Source organism: Rissa tridactyla, chromosome 1 (assembly GCF_028500815.1).
Source record: "Rissa tridactyla isolate bRisTri1 chromosome 1, bRisTri1.patW.cur.20221130, whole genome shotgun sequence".
NCBI lineage: Eukaryota > Metazoa > Chordata > Aves > Charadriiformes > Laridae > Rissa > Rissa tridactyla.
Window position 1 is genome coordinate 153,515,810 of NC_071466.1, and position 22,499 is coordinate 153,538,308.

General features: G+C 42.3%; 1 protein-coding gene across 8 annotated transcripts in view; it reads right to left on the reverse strand.

The window, feature by feature from the left end:
- Positions 1–22,499, reverse strand: part of DENND5B (DENN domain containing 5B) — a 120,702-nt gene that overhangs the window by 45,735 nt on the left and 52,468 nt on the right. For all 8 annotated transcript variants that reach the window (XM_054189158.1, XM_054189156.1, XM_054189159.1 and 5 more), the window contains 2 exons: positions 18,304–18,413; positions 11,875–12,541 (listed from right to left, as the gene is read on the reverse strand). In XM_054189158.1, coding sequence (XP_054045133.1) covers positions 11,875–12,541; positions 18,304–18,413 — 777 coding nt within the window. The remainder of the gene's footprint in view (positions 1–11,874; positions 12,542–18,303; positions 18,414–22,499) is intronic.

Consider the following 22,499-nt stretch of genomic DNA (forward strand, 5'->3'; position numbering starts at 1 on the left):
CTTTCCAGAAGACTTGCCTTGGTCACATATAAACAGAAGTTTACAGTCCCTAAGTATTTAAAAGCACTGCTTTCAGGTAAAATCCAAATAGAAGCCTAATACAAATTTAGTTCTCAAAAATATTCTGTATAGCTAGCTTATTTATATTGCATTGTTTTCCCAAATTTGTATTTAATCCACAAGCTCATTGCTTTGCAATGTTTTGGTTCAAGTAAACACACCGTGCATTGTTTTTTAAATTAAAATTTAATTTGATCCACCTGAGCTGCAAGAATATTTGGATAAGAGCAAATTATTTCTCAAATATCCAGCTGGCATGATGCAATACCACAACCTATTTATTAATATAAATGAGGGAATCTAAATTTGATAACAGAGATTTTTAAAATAAATAAATAATATCACACGTTGGTATTAAAGAGAAGGTCATCCTTACAGTGACTCTCAAACTGCAGACTATCCACCAGGAAACAGGTAAATGACCCCTGGGTCTTGTAAGCTGCTGGTGCATGTGAAACCAGATGATTGCTTCTACTCCATATTACAGCAGCTTCTGCATCAATAACGACTCCTTCCAAGTTTCTAAGAACATGAAAGTACTTAAGCCCTAATTCCTTAAGAATCTTAACTTACGAAGAAGCAGCCCATCTCATTTATGGTAGTCTTTGGTAGGAACACCAAAGTGCAAGTTTGTAAGTGACTCCGAACTTGCACGAGGTGCACGGCACAGACAAGAGGGGGAGTCTGTTCCGATTCCCATCCTGGGCCTCCACCGCTTGTGAAAGCTGCTCTTCACTCTTTGTGGAAGTTGTTCCTGCTGGCTTCAGCACATGGGTACGACATCAGTAAACAGCAAGAGTGGCAGAAGGGATGTCTCCTCTACAGCTGTATCCAAAACCAGTTCTCATCAGTCCCCGGCAAGTCTCGCTAGCTTTGGCTTGAGCAACCAAAAGATTTTCCACTCTCACCACGGCCAGACCTAGATCCTGGCTAACACTTGGGTTGTCGCCCATCTCTCCTGGACCGCTCTGCCCCACTCCAAGAAATTAAAGATATATGTATGAACACTCTGGTTTTGAGTAGGGTAACAAGGCTTTTTTTTTCCCCTGTAACCCCACTGACTGCTTTTGCCTGGATAGGAACCCAGCCTGGCCCTTTCTGTTTCCTAAACAAGCCAGACTGATACCATGGCAGACATCAGCGACAGCAAAAGTGCTGTCATCTGACATTGCTCAGCTATTAGGAGGTCACTGGGAAGATGCGCTTGAATAAATATGCAAATTAAAACAACAAATTGCATAACCCATTCTCCTTCTTGCTAGCACCTCTCTGTGGAAAACCAGCCTGGATCTGCAGAAGGTCAGCTGGCAGGGCAAGAACATTTTTCATCTTGTCTTACTAATAGCTAGTCACTCAATCTTCAAAATGATTTTCATGCACACAAGTCAGTCTCAAGGTTACACCTAAAAACCATTCCCAGTTACAGATCAGCCATTTATGAATCCCTTCCTATGCAATGGTCTATAATTATACACGTCTTGTTGAGGAGCACTCAACAAGAGCATAAAGTCAACTTACAACACCTACCGGTGAAGCTTAGGTGTCTCATAACATTTCATAACCCTGAAAGCTTTAAAGATTAAAAAAAAAATAAATCAAATACAGAAAGTAGCATGTCTTAGTACGCATGAGAATTTCAAAGTCTGTTTGGATCTACACAGCCATGTGACATAACGAGTCTTCACAGCAAAGTTGCAAGTATCTTTTTGGATAGGGGCATTCGGCTCTAGAAATGCATGCTCACTTTTCTTTTATGCTATGGATAATATACAACATGGTCATTAGCACAGGTTTTGTAACCAATTTACTATGAGGAGAGCTGTTTCTAAAAAAAACTAGTGATGACCAAATTATTAGGCTAATTGTTACCATCTAGCACTGCTGTTAGCCATTAGCAGAGATAAAAAACAGTTACGTACACAGCAGTTTTCACTGAAGAGAAAGAAGTTCCCAGGTTCTGCCAAAAAGATAATTTTAAAAAACCTGGAAACAGTTCTTTTGATATTTGTTTAATGAAGTAAGAAACTCTAGAAACTTTTTATTTACTTTCAAGCCTGTACAAAGTTAGACACCTATCCTGTAAGGCATAAGGTCATTTTTGATGGAGAGATTCTCTTACCTATCAGCATTTGAGGGAAGCTTCGGTGGTTACTGAGGACAACCTGGAAACAAGGGATTCCTCCATTTCCCCAAACCAGAGAGAGAAAAAGAGGAGGCAGAACAGACAAAAAGGAAGAAAGGAAAGAATGAAAGTGGATAGAAAAAACAGGGTTTGTATAGACTGTGTGTGCTTCCATCAAGGGAGAGAGCATTTCCAGATCCTATCCCATCATCACTACTAGACTTTGATAACAATCTCCAACTGCAAGTCGAGTTTTGCCTGTTATTTTATGAATGAGAGGCCCAGGTAGGAAAAACTATTCTCCGATCCTACTCCAACTTTCAGAGCTAGAATAGGGGATTAGATAGTGGTCACCAGTTTAGGAAGAGTCTTTTGAGAAAGGCCTGTTTGTTGGGCAGATCAAGGACACATCAGTCCCGTTTCCCATCCATCTGACATGAAGAAACATCCGGAAAAAATACAAAAACAAAAAACGCTGTCTGGGTGATATCCACAGAGGTTCACAAACTCAGACTGACGAATGGGTCAAAGCAAAGCAATTTCTGAGATCTGTGAAATAAATCCCTTCCTTTCTCAGGGCTCACCCACCTCATGTGGTGTACACCACACCGGATGAAGTGAAAGGCCCTGCAATGCCAACAAGGCTACTCCTGGCTGCTTTAAATGCGTGAGCAGAAGGTCCCAGCCCAGGGGGACAGCCCACAGCAGTAGCTGCTCCCACCAGAGCAAAGATTTGCTCCATGCAAAATCATCCCCGTGTACAGAAATAAGTAGTGGACAGTGGAGACCTAAGCTTGAGGCTTCCTCCTCATCTCTTTGCTGCACAGCGCCGGTCAGTGGAGAAAGGACCCAGAAGATCTGGAGACTCAGTGAATGTCCCGAACAGCAGACATGTTTCTTTGCAATGTGCAGATGGGCTCTTAGCTTTAAATTTCTCCTTTCCATCTGGTTGCTTCGCCTTTCTTCCCTTCAGTTTTCATTTCTCCCCACTCCCAAAGTGATGACAGCTTATACCACAGTATTTATTTAGCTTGGCAGCTATACCTGCATTCCTTGCCCTGCCTTCTTGGGACAAGGAACTATCCTGCCTTCTTCTCCAGGACATCTCCAGGGAACATCATCGAGCACAGCCCCTACAGCAAGTTCTTCATTTTCAAAGTTAAATCTCTAATTTGTACACAGGACATTTTCCAAGAGAAACTGATCAAGGAGGATAATCCCAGAGCAAAGTGGCGCCTATGGCTTCTATTGCAACCGCTGCCTCCTAAAAACCACTTAGCTGTATTTGGCACGGGTCTGTCTCTCACACTTAAACCTTCTCCCTAAATGAAGAAGAGGGCAACAGAGTTGAGTTCAAAGACTCTGGATCCAACCCCTTTTTCTGGCGGCATCTGCCAGGGGCCCTTGGCCAAGTCCCTGCATCTCACTTCCCTGTGCTGGACCCCTGGGGACCCACTCTGTCGCGGATCGGCAACTCCGCTATGCGAGCACATTTCAGCCACACTTTACAAAGGTTTCATAGCATTCACATGGCTCATAAAATACAACATAATGCTTAAAATGCAAACCCTGAGAGATTCCTATACAATTACGAATCACTATTCTGTGCTGGAGATGGAAACGGTTTCAGCATTTGAACATAAATGTTTTTCTGAAAGAGGACAACATTTGACAAATATTTGTCTTGATGTTGATTCCTCATAATACAATAACAGGACAATAACCAATCAGCACAGTATTACAACAGATACTGTGCATGCAGAAATATCTATCCCAAAGAGCTTAAAGTCCAAACATGGCAGTGACTGACAAAACAAAACAAAATAATCCTTCTCCTTTCATTTTACAGATAGGGTATAGAAGCTCCAAGATGTTAAGCAATTCACAAAGCTCAACATAAAAATTGCTTTTCCTGCTACAAAGGAGTCTGATATGTCAAAGTTCTTCCCATGTTGCAAGCAAAGTAAAACCAAGATCCTTTGAGAGGGGAAAGGGACATCAGTGTTACCTACCCCTGCCCAGAACAGATAAGACCTCCAAAACAGGTTCAAATTTTTGGTTGTAATGAAACAGATGAGAATTTCACCTGGGACCTACACAGCAAATGCCCAGCCACAGGATTTTTGAGTATAAGGCATGTGCAAGAGCACATACACGCTCTTTCAATCCAGAAACGGCCTCCTTGCCGTGATCAGTACAGTGTTATTCCAGTTTCAACACACCCAGCCTTCCTGATGAAAGAACAATCTGGCAGCTTTCCAACTCTCCGTTCCAGTAACCTACCAAAGGTAAGGTAGAAAGCCTACTGCTGAGCTGGAGTCTCAGCCCGGGTCTTCTAAATCCAGTATATTGCTTTAAAAATAGACCATGCTTCATCTTTCCTTTCCTTTTAAAGTCCCACTTTACAGAAAATTTGAAAGCACTTGGAAGCATTTGAAAAGATGGGTTACCTGAGCACCACTTCCTTTTCTCTACTGCTTTTTTAACATGTATAAAGTGTGTATCCTGGAAGATGATAATCAGATGATGTTCTCAAAGAGGACATTATCAAAAGGAACAACACAATTCTAAGCAATAGTTTTAAACAAAACAAAGCCAACAACAGAGAATAATAATAATTTTTAAAAAATAATCAGTGAACCTTAATGAATAAGAGCTAAGTCTTCAGTGAGAAACACCTGAGCCAGCTTTAAAACATTTGTGTGTCTAATAGCTTTTCTATATACTCCCTCTTCACTCAAAGTATTAGAAGCAATTGCTGTTCAACAGCTACTTTTTGTAACACTATATGGATTAGCTGAGCCAGGTATATTGGAAAAACTGGAAAACAAAAATTAGTATTTTGCTTTGAGCTCCGAGCATGAGTCAGGCATGGCGCGTGACAGTGATGAGACCTGTCTAGTGGCTCCGTACCTTCAGATCTGTGATGTTTATATATAGCATACTGCAGATGAAAAAGGAAATCTGAAATTCACATCTGAGACAAAAACTGTTTATGAAAGCAAAAGGTTTTCAAATCAGATCTCAATAGCTCCACAGAAGCAATGCATGTAAGTCTCACAGACTTCAAAGCGCCCTGGAAGCTTCCATCTTTCACCTGGTTTGTATACCAGCAGCTGCAACGACTGACAAGCCAGCCCAGGTGATTTTCAAGAGATGTTCAGATAAAATGCACAAAAATGCTTCAGGAAACGTTTATTCCCCACAGATATCACCTTATATCAGTGCTGCCTTCAGGGAACTTGGTCAGGTCGGTGACGCGGGGCTGTAACCAGCAGACCGTCCTGAGGAAATGACCCATGGCATCTCAACACCCTTTATCCCCGATGAAAGTGTGGATTTACCAGCCACAGACACAGTGTATGAGTTACAAGATAAAAGCAGAGCAGCAATTTATGCAAAGCTGGAAACACATATTTTCTTAAACAGGATGATCAAGACTAGCCTGCATCTAATTGCCTAAACTAAGAATTAGCCTCTCAGCCTGGGGGTCAGCTCTGCCCCAAGGGAAACATCCCAAGGCTGATACTCACCAAGGCCAATTCTTCCCATTTTCCCTTGTTGGCAAACGCTTAATAGAAAAAAAATCATTTCCACTTCAATAAATTTCCATTTATACCATTTACCCGTGTCACAGCCTGCCATCACTGGTTCAGCATAAATTAGTTTATGATTAAGAGCCACCTTAAAAAATGAATTCACAGGAAAACCTGAATTAGCTCCCATTACCAGCCTGGTTAAGCCTCCGAGAGCAGGACAAAAGTCTGCGACAAGCTGACAAGGCGGCAGCAGGACACATGAGGATGCCCCGGCCAGCACAGGGAGCCCCTCGCTCGTCCCCGGTGGGCAGCAGCTCTGGGCCAGGGCAGCAGGGTGGCAAGGAGGGCACAGACTCCAGCAGGCAACAACTTTGCTCAAGACCACTTTTGACTGCCATGTTATTTGTCTGGCATTTGCCATAGTTGGAATGTAAAAGACCTAAATTACCCCCATCCCCCACCCCCTGTTCTTAAAAGGTAAAGATATTCTTATAATGGAAACTCATAAGAGCCAATTAAAAAAGTGGAGAGGTGGTGGAGTGTGAGTGTGTGTGTGTGTGTGTGTGTATAGTGTTAAAAGCAATTGCCAGTCTTTGTTTACACTTCATTATGGCTAGAAACAGGAGTGGAGTTGTGGTACGGACCTCTGCTAGCTCCTTCTTGTTTCCAGCTGCTTTAAAAACTTGACTTCTCGGGCAGTATTGACTTCAGCTAGCAAAATTGAGCAACTTTTAATTAAAAACTGGTTTTGTCTTTCCACCTAAGTTAAAAACTAAGAGGATATTTGATTCTTCGATTATTTGATCCAATTACTTGTCTCCTTTCCAGGGGAACAGATACTGTAGTCTCCCCTGACTGGGGTGCTCTTGAGGCCCTAAACCCTCTCTCTCTCGCAGCGTAGACACATTTCGTCCTGTGTAAATTGTTCACCATTAGCTCTGCAATAGCTTTCAACTGGTTTTAATGAATACCAGTTTGGAGTGCAACTATTTAAATAACAAGCAGAGTGCAAAGGTTTTCTATGTAACTAGTTGGTGCAAAAACGCTTTAAAAGGCAAACACATAATACGTGTATTTTTAAAAAAAAATCTCCCCCAAAACAGCCTGCGTAAGAAAGATCTTTCTGACACCACATTTTTCTAGGTGATAACTATATATATAGTTATTTGTATTATAATGTCTAAGACTAAAAAAAAAAAATAACACAAACAGTATTTCAATCTTTGAGGAGCAATTACTCAAGCCCTTTGAAAAACAACTTGGGAAACGCTCAAAATTATAACGAGTAGAAACAGCCTAAGCTGTAAGAAGTTTATCTTTGTCTCATCCGCACGTTCCCTCTCGTGTCTAAATCCCTAGAAAGGCAGACATACAAAATGGATTGCTGAGGTTTCCGCAGAGCCCCCAGTTTAATTCATCTCTCTCCAGCAGACATCTCATGCCAGTGGCGTTTTGTTACCGATCCTTGGGAAATTGTAGCAGCTATCGCAGAGTGTTATTAACTTGGCCACTGCTGGAAGCCTGGACGTCCACAATACCCTGACATTTTCACGGTCACAAGGGAGGGCTGTGCTCTGAATAGAATAAAGGGCACTTGCAAGAGTATTAATTTCTATGATTCAATAAACCGTAATAAAACTACAACAAGTCTGCAGACCCCAGGCTTACACAATGTTATGTATGTGCTACACCATGTGCCTTGTTTACTGATAACAAATATTACTCTATATCTTTTTTTTTTCTGCTTTATTTGGAGTCTCGTAGCTCTTATGTCCTCCCTCTGAAAGTCACATGAACACATCATAATCCAAGCTTTGATTTTTACAGGATGAAGTTTATAAGGCTGCAAACCAAATTCTGCACCCTGAAGAACTGCGGGGAAAAAATATCTAATCTCTCCCCTTGGCTTTCAAAGGCCCCATTGTTAAAATTTGGCCCTATTTAAACTTAAAAGTATTCTCCATACGCAGGAAGATTTAACCTGAAGCCACAGGAGTTCTGCTTCTAGTGCTTTCAGGTACAGCTTTCTGCATCACCTTTGCAGGCTGAAGTCGGCACTCAAAGCAGTCTATTACATCTACCCACCAACAGTGATTTTGATGAACTCCCTGGAAGTCCACACTGTCTCCATTAACAGTAAGGGCTTGTCTTCTCAGTCTTGCCATTAAGGGCACAAGCGCAGGTCTTTGCCAGTTACCCAGCTGTCCTCTCCTTGCTCTGCATTGTGCCCTAACGCTGACACTCCACCATTTGCTGCTCCCAAGCTGCACGGACAATTTACATCTTCAGACTGAAACACTTTGGTCACAGTGGCTTTTGCCCCAGAAGCACACAATTATCCACACCAGCAGTTCCCAAAGTGTGGTTTGTAAAGACACAGTGAGAGCTCCGTAGCACCAGGTTGCTTTGAAGTTTAAACCAAAACTTGAGAGAAATCGAGGATTAAGGTAGTTGCCTGCAGTCCGAAACATTTGGGAATGAAAGAGTTTAAAAAATAAACTCAAAAAATGAGGTCATCATTCTTTTAGATCATTCTCTCCACCCCTCTGCTTGACCACCACAGCTACAAAGTGAAGTTACAATCCACTGCAATCTCTTCATTTTCCCAAGTGATGGGATACCACTCACCAGTAAACCACCATGAACAGAGCAATTAGATACACAAAGCTGACACTAGCGGCCACGGTACAAACAGTTACCAATTGGTCCTGTCTCCACCGCAGAGCTGTGACAGACACTCTCGTATCTTGCTGGGAACGCGTCCAGGGCAAGCTGGGTAACGTCACCCAACACCCTTACCTCTTCATTTAGTTGGATGCCTCTGTTCAGGCTGCTGGAAACATTATGCCTCAGCTACAGGGTTAAAAATAAACTTTTTCATCATCAACTCCTCGTTCACTAGAGAAAAACCACTCCAGAAAAGCCAGTACAGTCTCTGCCAGCCCTTTGCTGCTGTTATCATCAACTAGGTGCAACTCCACTTGACCACCATCCTTCCCGCAGGCAGCCCACTGCCCATGCTTTGCCTGTAAAGTTGGGAACTACAGCTGTTTGACCACTTGTTCCCAGTGTTTGCAACTTTCATACCCCTCCGGCTCTTTCCTGGCCGCAAGAAGTAATCTGCCTTTAGCGGATAGATGTTTAGTGAGAAATTTAAGGTACTCAGTAGACAGCCATCACGTTCATTGTATGATCAGGGCTGTGCAACAATTTACACGTTCAATCAATTTTCCAAAAGAAGTCTTTATTCTTTAAAAAGAGGAACAAAATTTTTGGCAAGCTTGAATGAAGAGCTTCCTTCCAACAGGGCTAGGAGAACCACAAAAAAGTCAGCTTACATTTCCCATATGTGTTATTAGCAGCTCTCTCACTGAAATAGTTTGGTGAACTGAAGTAGGTTTTGGGCCAGTGCTCTGATTTCTTGATTATTGTAGTATTTCATTGAATTCTGACTTTGGGTGAATAATGCTGTCTTGTTTGAAATTGTACCATGTGGACGCAAGACCATCTTCTACTAATCCGTCATGGAATTAGGGAAGGTTGCAGCAAGGCCAGGCCACTGGAAACAAAGTCCAGTGAGTCCATCCTCCTTAAAGCAGAAAGCGAAGGAAGGAAGAATATGCAAAATTACTCTCTCATTTGTTACTTTGGAACAAGAGACAGGTAAGCCAAAAACTTTTCATCTTTTGCCTTGAAAGAACTTGGGAGTTAAGAAAGCATTTCTCCCTGATGAATCTCAAAGCTTAGAGAGGAGACTTCAGTAGCATCCAGCCTGGTTATATCTCAAATAGGAAAAGAGCTGCTTTGTTTTCTCTTTCAGGAATCGCAAGACCGACATTTAAAAGAAGCCGCAGCGCACAATTAGCCAAGGACTCAGCTATCAGGGTATGCCAAAAGTGAGGCTTTGCACTTGACCTCCACTCCACATTCCTCACCTCTGGGAACCAGCATTACGATGCTATTTACATAATCACAGAATTTCCCTAATACAACTGGATGCTTTTCCCCGTGCACCATCAAGTTGCGTCTATATTAGATAGGGAAGTAAAGGTCATGTCAAGGACATGCCTAGATAAACCGGGGGGGAATAGTCTGAATTTTGAAGGGTGGGGAGGATTAATTCTCACTGCCTCATTTTTCTTTTACAAAATCCCACACAGTGAAAACAAGCAAAACAAGTAAACCCTGAAATTATAGCCAGTAATATGACGAAGAATACTTATTTATCTAACTTATGGTGGCACAGAAAATTGAGACAAAATTATTTAGTGGATATTTTGTATGTCTCAAGTATGTAAAAGTAACACATATGCAGGTTGCTCTCCATCTGCACAAAATATTACTAAAATGTAACCTGACAAGCAGATTTTTCCTAATGCTACTAGCTTACAGTAAAAAAAAAAAAAAATCGCAGTTTTCAGTGAGTCCATAAGCAGGCACCAGGGTGGGAATGACGAGCAGGGATGGAGAAACATTTCCGTGGTGTTGCTGCTTAATGTTGAACCCCAGTATCAAGTGGCAAAGGCAGCACGATTCCAACTGAGGAAGAAAGGGGTAAGCACGCACACACACAGAAGCAGAAGGGAGGGGGAAAGCCGCCTAATCAAAACTAACAGCAGGATTTCTGCTCACACTTCAAACCGAGAGCAGATAAAGCCCATCATTCTATGATTTTCGGTTCTTGAAAGCAAACCCCTGGAGTTCATGTGGAGAAGTGCTCTGCAAAGAACTAGCAATCCTTTGAATTCAGACATTTGCAGAAGAACTACCCTCCTTCCACCTCCCTGAACATTTTTCCCATTTTCAGCCATTTATTCGTTAGTATTACTATTACACACTTACTGACCTTTTCTTTTATATGACAAACCCAAGCGTTCACTTTGGAAGCCTGAAGGTGCATTACCCATGCTCAGTTTAGACAACTTCCCACCCTCACTCTCCTCTCCATTTCAAAAGCTTTGTTGCTTGAACCACATCTCTTGAGAAGTCTAGGTATTCAGCATCTTTTCTTCTTTTTGTTAAAAGGTACGTGTACCTCCTGGCTTCATATTGTTCATTCTAGCCTGATGAAACCACCCCCCCCCCTCCAAATTATTTTACTAATTTAGGGTCAGCATCACAGAAGCTATTTGGGAATCCAGATAACATGGACAAGCATCCAGAGAGAATTAGAAGAACCTCCAAAAAGTCTGGATAGCCCCTTGAAAGTCAGCAGGAAACTGGACCTTGACCTGTTCGGGCACTCGGGTGCATCACAACAGTTGCAGCACATACCTTTTGGAACCCGAATACCACCAGGGTCATATTCACAGCAACCAACATCATACAAGAAACAGTAATATGGGTATAAAACCTCAGAGCGTGCCCAACGCCTAGGTCAAGATTCCCAAAACTTGTAGCAGAGTATTGCACTATTGCAGAAAGACACAACCAGACGAGAAGAGGTACAGGCCAGATTTTCAAAAGCTTGCTGGCACACTTCAGCAGGGACAGGCTCTGTGCAAGCAGCTTCTGCCAACACAACAAGCCCTTGCCAATTGCAGTCTTAAGTGTCTCAAAAAGAAGTACCAGCATCCTTGTCAGAAAAGTTCCCAAATATCGCAAGCAGGACTACAAAGGGATGACCTGTAACTCCACTCAGTTCCAACCCAGCATGAAAATTTCAGCCTCTAAGCACTAAAAACCTCTCAGTGCTTTAACCATAACATATCCATCACATGGGAGGGAGGAAATCTCACCAAACTTCAATATGCTGCTGAAATTTGAAGGAAAAAAAAAAAAAAGTAGCAAAAGTGTTTCCTGCGAGATGTATTACTTTCTGCTGGTATTTTTGCAGAAGATAGGATTAGTTTCATGCTGTCTTGCAGCATGATCATGGGCAATGTAAGGATAATAAGTGAATTCTATTGCTAGCTGTCACAAGTGACAAATACAATGCATAATTAAACAAGTGGCACCTAGACTGCCTGGGGGAAACAATTATTTAGTGCTTTCCTTAGGACAGAGTCATTTCTCTCACATTTTTTCATTACATTCTCACGTTTCACAAATCTGCTGAAAATCAACAGCTTTATATTAGCTCCTGTGGCTTCAGCTGCCCAGGAACTGCCTGCTGGGAACAGACCCAACGTGCATCACCGGACGAGTGCCCACCTTGTGAGTACAGAAGGATCTGCATCTCCAGAAGAACGCAGGTGAAAACCTGGACCAGGTTCTCCAGGCCCAGCAGCTCGAAGACCTCCCGCAGCGGGTAGTCAGAGAGCGGCAACTCATTGGGCCCAGGTCTCTGGCAAATGATGGGCTCGTAAACCCCATAAAACTTCAGCGACCTCCCCGGGGGTGGCAAGGGCACCTCGTAGAGGATGTTGTGGATGTAGCTCTCCAGGGGCAGAGGCGGTGGCTGCTGGGAGGTCACCGCCTTATAGAGCTGGATCAGGAACTTCTTGCAGGCTTGCATGAAGGGCAGAGGGGTGATGAGGCATATGCATTTGGAGACGTACAGCGTGTCCCTGCTGATGTCGTAGGAGTTGTACCGCTGGAGCTTGGCGAGGGAAGTGGCATCGCCCTCGTCAATGCTGCTGGCCAGGGAGTCCATGCTGCACGAGGAGGAGGCGCAGACGCTGCTGTATTGCTCCGCGTTGTGCATCTGGTAGAGTGTTTGCATGGCTGTGCAGATCTGCTTGCTCGTGACCTCCTCGTAGAACGTGAGCACAAAGCCGTACGTACGAGAGCCATCTTCTCTGGTGATGATGAAGGAGTGGAGCTGCGGATCTCTGTTATCTGCCTGCGTCCGGAAAGACAGCCCTTTGGGCATACACAGCTAAGGAAAGAGAAAAGAAATAGATATAAGTAATCTAAGCTACAATTTTATTTTGTTACTTTTGCTTTACAGGCACATTCTTTTTTTTTTTTTCCACTGCATCATAACAAGCCATTTATTATTCAACATAATCCCCTTGAAAAGTAGCCCAAGAATAAACAGCCTAAAACTGATGCTATATAAGAGACAGACATGACTGAAGAAAACACTCTCCAAAATCAGCCATCTATTAAATCATTATGAGTTAGTTTCATTACTTTGTAAAAATATTTTCAGTACTGAATAGCCTTTGTCTCATTTACTTAAGGATTATATAAAGACATCCACTTTTGTTCTCATTTGCATCTATTGTTCCCACAGTACTTTACTTTAAAGTCAGAGCGCCAAGGGAGCATCTTATAGCACTGAATTAAAATTACAGATTTCTTGAAACTCTTTGATCTTCCCTAATTTTCTTAAAAGAAAGCACAACAATTGACTGACAGCTATTATATTTACGTTCTTCCTTAAGTGCTACAAAATAGCTTGCATCGGAAGAAGGAAGGAGGTGGGGGGAGGAAACACCCAAAATCTATGAAAGCCTTGTTTTTGATTTACCACTCAGCACAATCTTGTGCAGTGATTTTACTACACTGGGTGTTTCTCTGAAACACAGCCCTAGTGATAACTTGAGGCATTTTTCCAGGCATTCCTCAGGAATTCTATCAGCCATCGAATACAAAATAACAGCCAGCAAAATTTGTTTGAATGTGCATCAGCATGAAAGTCCTTATATTCCAGCTAAATCAGTATGTTTATAAACGAACTAAAAAAGAACGAACAAAACAACCAAAGCTTCCTTCTGAAGAAATAAGAGGAAAGAAGAGAGGGAGACCCTTCAAAGCGCTCCTTCTGATGCCAACTTTCCCAAGGGATGTGAACCTACACACAACTGAGTGCATCCCCCTAATGCCTCACCTTGACCAGGAATAAAGTCTGATGATGGAAGAGGTTAAGAGAAATAATTATAAATTTTCAGGCACGTTCTATCCTGAACTTCTCCAGTGCACCTTGCAGAGACCATTTGACAGCCTGATAAAGCTTCTACCAGCCCGGCTGGGATTTAGGCAAGTGGTCCAGTCTCACTTCACAAGATGCTAGTAAACCCCTAAGTTATGTAGAACAGCTTTTTTGTGTTCCTCTAAAAGGCAACGTATAGGGAAATAAGTAGCCTGGAGTTGATAGAAGAATTTAATTCAATTGATGGGCTTTGCTGACATAAACCATGAAATTGCAGCTCGAACCATTTTTGAACAGCAGCCTCATTTTCATTGAAAAGGTTTATAGTTTTTACTGAGGCATTATACTGTGCCATGGTTAAGGCTTTTCCAATAAAGAAGTAGTAAAAAATCCTTGTTTCACAGTTTATTTAAATTAATCTGTACAATAAATATCTCTTAACTTCATTTTTTGGCAGGCTTGCTTAATAAAAATTTATTTCTAGAATGTGGGCATTCAATGTCGGCTATAGCCTTATCAAATCTGATCATGCTGAAATCACAGGTTTTAATCTCAACACTATCAAAGTTCACATTTTTTTCACTTTACAGAATACCTGGATAAGCAAATTATATGTACTGGCACAATCAAGAACAGATAAGCATCAAGGAAATTCAGACCAGCTCAGACAGTTTCAGAAGGCTGTATTAAATAAATTTCCTCCAAGTCAATCATTATTCCCTCGTCCTTGATATACCGAGTATACACACACAAAGGGACACCAATCTGTTAAGTTTCAGCCTGTTGTGGTTTAACACCAGCCAGCAAACAAGTGCCACGCAGCCGCTTGTTCACTCCTCCTATGGCAGGACGGGGGACAGAATCAGAAGAGTGAAGGTGAGAAAACTTGTGAGTTGAGATAAAGACAGTTTAATAAATTAAGCAAAAGCCACGCATGCACACAAAGCAAAACAAGGAATTCATTCACTGCTTCCCATGGGCAGGCAGGTGTTCAGCCATCTCCAGGGAAGCAGGACTCCATCACACGTAATGGCTACTTAGGAAGGCAAAATGCCATCACTCTGAACATCCCCCGTTTCCTTCTTCTACCCTCAGCTTTATATACTGAGCACGACATCATACGGCATGGAATATCCCTTTGGCCGGTTGGGGCCATCTGTCCCAGCTGTGTCCCCTCCCACCTTCTTGCACACCCCTAGCCTACTCGCTGGTGGGGTGGGGTGAGGAGCAGAAAAGGCCTTGACCCTGTGTAAGCCCCACTCAGCAGTAACTAAAACATCCCTGTATTATCAACACTGTTTCCCACACAAATCCAAAACGCAGCACCATACTAGCTATTATCAAGAACATTAACTCTACCCCAGCCAAAACCAGCATGCAGTCACAGCCCAGCATATGCAGAATATTGACTTTTTAAGACTCTGGCTGCAAACCCTGGCACAGAGACCACCGCTGTCGTTAGACCTACAAGAAGACACAGGAAAAGGCAGAGAAAGAAAGAAGATGGGAAAGCATCAAGACAGGGAAGAACAACCAAGAGTCACTTAAGAAGCTAAGATCAAAAGGAAGGGCCTGTGCTCATTTTCCAGCAGTACAGAAAGCTTCAGATTTGCAGTTAAGGCATAAAAACTTTCATCTTCGTGCCTTGGACATCAATCACTTCCCATCTCATTTGTGTTTGTCGCGCATGCCATAGGACAGCGTTGGGAAAGAGCAGCTTGGGACATGCTGTGGCAGGGGGGAGCTTTGCCTGCTGGTGAAGCTGGCTGACTAATGGTGAGAAGGCAGTCAGTCACCTTCATTGCATCTGTGCATAAACACAGAAAGCTATCCAAGACCACTGATCAAAGGACAGGATTTTACTTTTCAGAGCACTTCACTCTTTATATTTAAACACCTCTATCAGCAGAAAAACGTGGAATTAAATCGTACTTGCAATGAGGTTTATAACCAACATGGTTTGTAAAAACAAAAGGAAGCTGCACAAAGACGGACAAAAAGATAACAACTAATCCATACTGCATCTCTGCAAGCGATGGGTACGAAATACCCTTTTCCTAAACACAGAGGCAGGACACACAGTGTAATCCCTCCCTCCATCCAGCATCATGCGTTGCAGATATTTCGGAACCAAAGGTCCCCTCTGGACCACTGCCCATCAGCGCCTGTTCACCTCTTCTCCATTAGATCCTCAATTTCACTTTTTAAGCCCCTGTGTATTTTCCATGTTCACAGCATGCCGTGGCAGCAAGCTCCATACTCAAAACCGTGCCGTGGGCGAGGGGTTGGAGAGAAAGATGCTTTTGTTTGTATTAAAGCCTGCACCTTCAAATTACACTGGGGAACCTTTAATTCTTTTATTTCAGTACATGACACTTTAAACTGACAATGCTTCCTTGGACTTCATAAAAACAGGCAAAGATTTTTATACCTTGATGAATCAGGGGGCTGAAGTAGGAGGTTTATTTCCTAAAAATTTCACTTTCCTCTCTACTGAGAACTTCAGTTTGGTACAACACATTACTTGCAGAATGGCCACAGAAGACAGCGTGTGACGTTAGGCAGGGATAATTGCAAAAAGCAGTGGGGAAAAAGAAATACCTCCCTATCAAAGAGAACTCTGTACTTTGATAAGTACTTTGAAAGGGAGAGAAAACATGACTCGTAGGCAGAGTGATTGCATGGGACTTCAGGGGGTTATTTTTAAAGCGACAGGATGGTTTCAGAAGGCAATTGAAATTCCTTAGGCATCCAGCAAAGCCAGAGCTCTCACAAGTTAACCTTCAAGGATTTATGCATTTTCTTCTCTGAGGAAAATTGCTTCTGGAAGCTCACATAAAGCAAACACATAGGCAGAACTAATACAGCAAGGCAAGATCAGAAAGGCCAATAATTGCCTCAGGGGATTCTGTGGAGGTGGATATTACTTTAAATGATGTTTCAGATCAAAACAATAAAGAAGTTTTCCGAAAGATGATTTAAAAGACCATTAAATACTGCTGCTGTTAGTAAATGCTTTTATTTTTCTCCAAGACACATTGCAAATGAAAGATGTGTTCTTCAGCTATTTGATTTCAGCTGACTGCAGCTCAGTTCAATTATTTTATTTTAATAGGTCTCTTGCTGGTTTTAGTATGCCATTTTTGTCCGATAATATGATCACACTTCATGAATATTAGACATTTTCAACTGTAATGTGAGAGACAAATAATGCAGCAATTCCAGCTATTAACCCTTGCTGCCATATTCCTGCTGCACGCCCTCCACACTTCTCTGAACACCCCCAATTCAAAGGCAGAACTAAAAGGTATAAGTAGCCTTGGTAGTTGAGTTATTGCCATCTTAACTGTGCTGATGAAGCACCGTTCTGTGTCCTTTGCGAATTCTGTATTGGCAAAGTGATGTGGAGACCTGCCCAAATGCCACACCATCCCCATCAGTGCACATTTGGAAGCAGAGGACAGCAATCCCCAGCTGTCAGCGCGCAGAGGGAGTGATCAGGCTCATCTCTGCCTTTCTATGCATTGTGCAGTGACACAGTATCAGCTCTCTGTGTCACCGCTACTTCCAGATCCTGTGTTTTCACGTTAAATATTTGGCATGATGCTAAAAAATAAGATTCAGTGGAAACTGAGATGAACTTCAGATTTCTGCATCTTCGTGATTGCAGAGAACCTCCAAATGCATTTTTGCATTTGCAAAAGCCATTTTATTGTGTTTTTTCTGTGTTCCCCATCTCTCCACCTCCTCGGTGAGGGCCAGGAGATTCTCTTGACTTCACACCTGCACCATACAATGAGGTTGGTTCTGTTTTGAAGTAGCCAGTATGTAAAAGTCCTACCCTCCTCAAATGTGAAGCGCATCTAAACTAGATTGGTGGGAAGGGGTTCCCTAATTTTCCAATTTTGAGTTGGACCCAATACACATTTTTGAAAACAGCTGGAATCGGTAATATCGTTTAATGTTGTTATTATTACAACAACTGTTTATTTTTAAGTTTAAGGAATAGCATTTTCTGCACTGGGAAGCTTACCTCAAATACCAGTAATGTGCTGTCTTTGTCAGGACTCGTTCTTAACATGTGCTTTGGTGATTTTGGAAACATCCTTTGAATACCAACTCTCTGGGAAAATTTCCACTGGATCATTGGTCTTTTAGTTGCTGCTGCCCCCATATAAAACTCCAGAAACTGTTTTCTTCTCCCTCCCCTGTTCATGGGATTTAGCCACACAAACTCACATCAAATTTAGCTGAGAGGAAAGGGATGTACAGAAGATGCATTGGTGCAGACGTGCCATTAAAAGTGAGCGCCCAAAAAAAGCTGTGGTTTATGTAAGTTCCAGCTTCCCTTGCTATACGCAGCATCAAGATTTTTTTGTACTCAAAAATTTCACACAGATATTACTGTTTTAAAAATTCCTTGGTTCACCTTCTCCTGACCTGCAGACGTGCATGCTGGGTGACTACACCCCTCCTCACCCAGTCACCGAACTGGTGGTTAGACTTGTTCCATCACGCAGTAGGTTTAACTATAACTGATGAGGGAAACAGAACGTTTTACTTTTGTTGTGCCTGAAAGTATTCTGCATTTTCACATTACCTCTTCCTCTCCAGCTTTTCAACCAGAGTGCCTAGTGGGTGCTCTTAGTCCCAGCAGAAGTGCCTGCTCATCACATCACAAGGGATGGTTGTGAACAACCCAGGAACCACATGAGAGTTGAAGTTGTCAGGAAACAGCTGGAGAAGAGAGTTTCTCTACCTACCATGTTGACGGCATCCTGGTCGAAGGGGTTCCACTCGATGTTCTGAGGATAATGGGCCAAAACTTTGGACTTGAAGGTTCTTCTTAAGGGACTCTGGTCGAAATTCTCTCCTGCAACAAATGAAGAAATAATGACTTGTCACAGCAGCAAGGCTTCAAGCAGAGCTGGCCTAGGCAGCTTTCCTTCATTTTAGTTTTATTTGTGAAATCTGAAGGGCATTTTCACTCCCAACAGATGTACTACTTTTTAAAGAAAGAGAAACAGAAAAGATGCACGTTCAGTCTGATCATACCCTCCTTCCCACAAAAATCTTACTACAGTTGCAACACAGCTTCCAGCTGAGTATTTACTGCATGGAAAATCACTGCTAAGAGAAAAAATACTGCTGGAGTTTTACAGAAAAAGACCCTGCAATCAACTGAATTCTCTACCTTCCCCTATAGCTTGAATATCTAGACATGACTTAGACACTGAAAGAGTACTTTCCCCTCAAGTTTGTTAGAAACTGTCTTATGGTCAATAAAAAGTATAAGCACCTCTCAGTTATTATAAATTATTCGAGGACTCATTATAGATGTTTTTATATTAAAAATCCTTTGTGAAGATTAAACATTTATTTTTTCTACATCAAATTTAAAGGACAGACTTCTTCCATACGAAGAATCCAGCAAGTGCAAAGAGTGCAAAGTGCAAGTGCAAAGAGACTGAAATTAGACTTCAAGCAGAAATGCATCCAGTTATCAGCACACAAATAGTTTATTTCACTGTGATATTGTTAATGAAGTTTCCATCACTGGATAGTCTACAGTATGCAACAACAGTAATCAAAATAAGGAATTCTTAAAATCTATTAATTACATTACCATCTACTACACTTTTCTCAGATATCAGGTTACTAATTTCAGGCTTCTTGCTTTAAAGACTACAGGGGGGTCTTTCCTGTTCAGCTCTTTCCTCACCTGAGAGAGACGAATGGGATGAAAGCCTTAAGTTCACAATGTTAAATGTTTTCCACCAAACCTTATTTTGCACTCCCTTTTGGACTTCTTAGTGTTACCTAGATACTTTTAAAAATACGTTACTGAAATAGAATTGGATTTCATTTCTTTAAAAAAAAATAAATTATTTCTCTTTATACTCAAAGGCAGAACATTTAACATTTCCGTAATGTTTTTAATGAGAGGTTATTTTGGATGACAAAATAGTCAATCGCTTGGCAAGCTCTAAAGGCAATCCACCGTTCCTGCAGGAAAGTTAAACTACGAGTCACTGTCCTCACTAACCCCTCTCTGAAGGCAAGGTGGACTGCGGGAGCATGATTTGTGCTGGCTGAGTAACATAGGACCATTCAGCCTTCGTGCAGCTAGCAGCCTCCGACTGACGTTGCAAAATTCATAGGTCAGCCGTTACCTGAAGGTTTCTGAGGCCGCAGCCATTTGGCACATGCCCTTCGCTCCTTGCGAAGCATAGTCTACACAATCATTTGGCTCAGAGGGAATTAATCCAAGGCAATTTCTGTACAAACTGACACTTGAAGGCAGAGCTTCTCAGCCCTTGCCTGGTAGAGCCTAGGGTCTGCAGGTAATTGCGGGGAATACAAGATAACGGAGAAAAACACAGTGGCAATTCACAAGGTAAAAGTTATCCAGGCAAAGTTTAAGGAGGGTTGTAAACCATTTGCTGTATGAAACCCTTAATACATCTTCAATGCAGAGGGCAGAACCTGCACTGCCTCTCAGGGGCTGCAGGGCCAGGGCCATCAAAGCGGCACCTGCACAACAGAGGCAGGTGGAGGAAGAGGAGGTGGAGGTCAGGCATTTCTTATACCTCCGCCAGGACACATGTAGGCAGATGGAGATTCCTCAACACATGCAAGTGTCCTGGTTTGGCGACACAGGATTAATTTATCTTTCAGTAATTTTACTTTTCAGTAAAGTCTCTTCTAATGCTTGGGAAAACTGCACTTTTAGAAAACTCTACCGTCTGATTTTGTGAAAATATTTACTTTACAGCCAGCTATAGTATGTGGGTTTCAAGCTCTTGGTGTTTTCGAGCTCACCAGGTGCAGGGATGAGAAGGAGCAAGACCCCAGCGCTTAACCCAAGCTGGCCAACAAGATTATTTCACATCATGAACATCATATTCAATATAAATTAGAAAGTTCGCTGCATAGCGTGCTCTCTCTCTCCCTTGATGGTGGATTTCCAGAGAACTTCTTGCCCCGATGTCAGACCCTTGAGCCCTTCCCTTCCTCCTGAAGCCACAGTGCTCGCAGCATCCGACATTTGCTGTCCACTGCTGGGAGTGCACAGCTTCCCACTGATAGAACTGTCTGAGTATAATCTTTGTAGATTTTATATTGGTATCAGGATCAATATCAGTCCTTCAGTATTAGTAATGTTAATTACTTAGTCTTATTCTATTAAATCTGTTTATATTTCAACCCCCAGGTTTCCTTGATTTTTCCCAGTTACCCTTCCTGGGTGGAAGCCACACAATGGCTCATTTTTAACACAGGATTTAGAGACATTGCAACATTCTTTTTTTCTAGCCCCGTGTCTGTCTCACTTGATTTTGGTGGATAACCATGGGGGGGGGAAAGGCAAATAAGCTTCGACAAGGATATTTTGTACTTGAGAGGAGAAAAGGTCCAAGACGACGCAATGCTGCAGACATATTTCCTGGGGCAGGAATCAATGGAAATAGTAAAATGCAAGGAGCTCTGTCAGGGGAATCCAGCCTGCTTCTGGAATTGCTCAAGGCAAACCAGAAATCCAGCAAAAGTGTATGCATCATAGAAATAAAGAAAACTGAAGGTATCAGCTAAACTGGATCAAATTAAAAGACATGTCAGGGTTTAGCTAATTAGCTCATCACATCTGCCAAGCTGGACCAGACTTGCCACTAGCTGCTATGGCAGTCCAGAGCACAAGCTCTATGAAGATCCTCTCCCTGCTCAACTACAAAGCTCAAACTGAAGTACACAAAAACAGAAAAACAGGGACCATTACTCTGCTACAGAACTTGGCAGTAGAATAACCTCTTATTTCGGTCCAGAAGTTCTTTGCAGAGGCGTTAGAGATAAAGATATAATCATCCACTGATTCCTAAAGGTTCACAAAATAAAAATCCCAACAAGCAAAGCCAGTGAAAATTCTCTCTCCAGGTATGCACTTAAACGTACTTGGCAACACTTTTAATTCTCTGTATCAAATGGTAATTAATATGCTTGCATAATCAAATAAATATGCACAAGGCTGTTTCCTAATTAGATCTTCAATATTTCTCACATCTGAGAGAGTTTACCTTAGAACTGTGAATTAACAGAAAGGTAGATATTTGATGCTAAATTTGTTTGGTTGCTTTTACTAAAAGCTCAAAGAGCATCTGGTTGACTTCCTTAAGTTCTCCATCGCTAACAGCAAGTGATTGCTGGAGTCCACATTTCTATAAAGGTTTCCTTTCTCATGACAAAAAGCATTACTGTAACCTGATGGATGCTAATTGGGTAATTTGTGTGGTTCAGAGGCACTCATTGTTCTGCTGTTCACTGGTGGAGCCCTTTGCTGGCTCTTTAGGGGCCAGTTTTCCAGTCTACATTGTATGGGTGTTGTAAAACACCTTTTGCCTGAAAAAATAGCCTACAACTAAATTGATTAGTCATCTGGTATTAGCACATAACTGTACAAGGGAGTCCAGCAAAAATACACATTAATCACATCATTTACTGTTTCTAATGCCTGTGCTCACTTATAGGCACCAAAGAAACCGGGGCAGGCTTTGCCCTGCACACTGGATGTCCTTGGGAGAGCCCTGCTTGCAGCACACCTACAATGTGTGGCATCTCAGGGGATGTGGCTCTGTGTGCTTAGATTGAGTGGGACAGCAAACAGCCCAGCTTTCACTTAAATAACTTCCACGTGGCCCCAGAAGCACGTCAAGACTGCTCAAAGGGATTTGGGAAGTTACCCTGGAAAGCTTCGCCACAGGAAAATATCCTCCTCTCAGTTTGGTGGCTCAATTGCTAACCCCACCAGATAAAGCTGTACTTACTCACAGGTTAGACCAAAAATTACATCACTGGGGATATAAGAGCAGGGAAAGCCTTGATTTTTGGCTGTTGTTGTTATTGAACCTCCTTTGCCTCATTTTCCCTATAAACCACCCCCCCACCCCCCCATCTTGACAAGCAATAC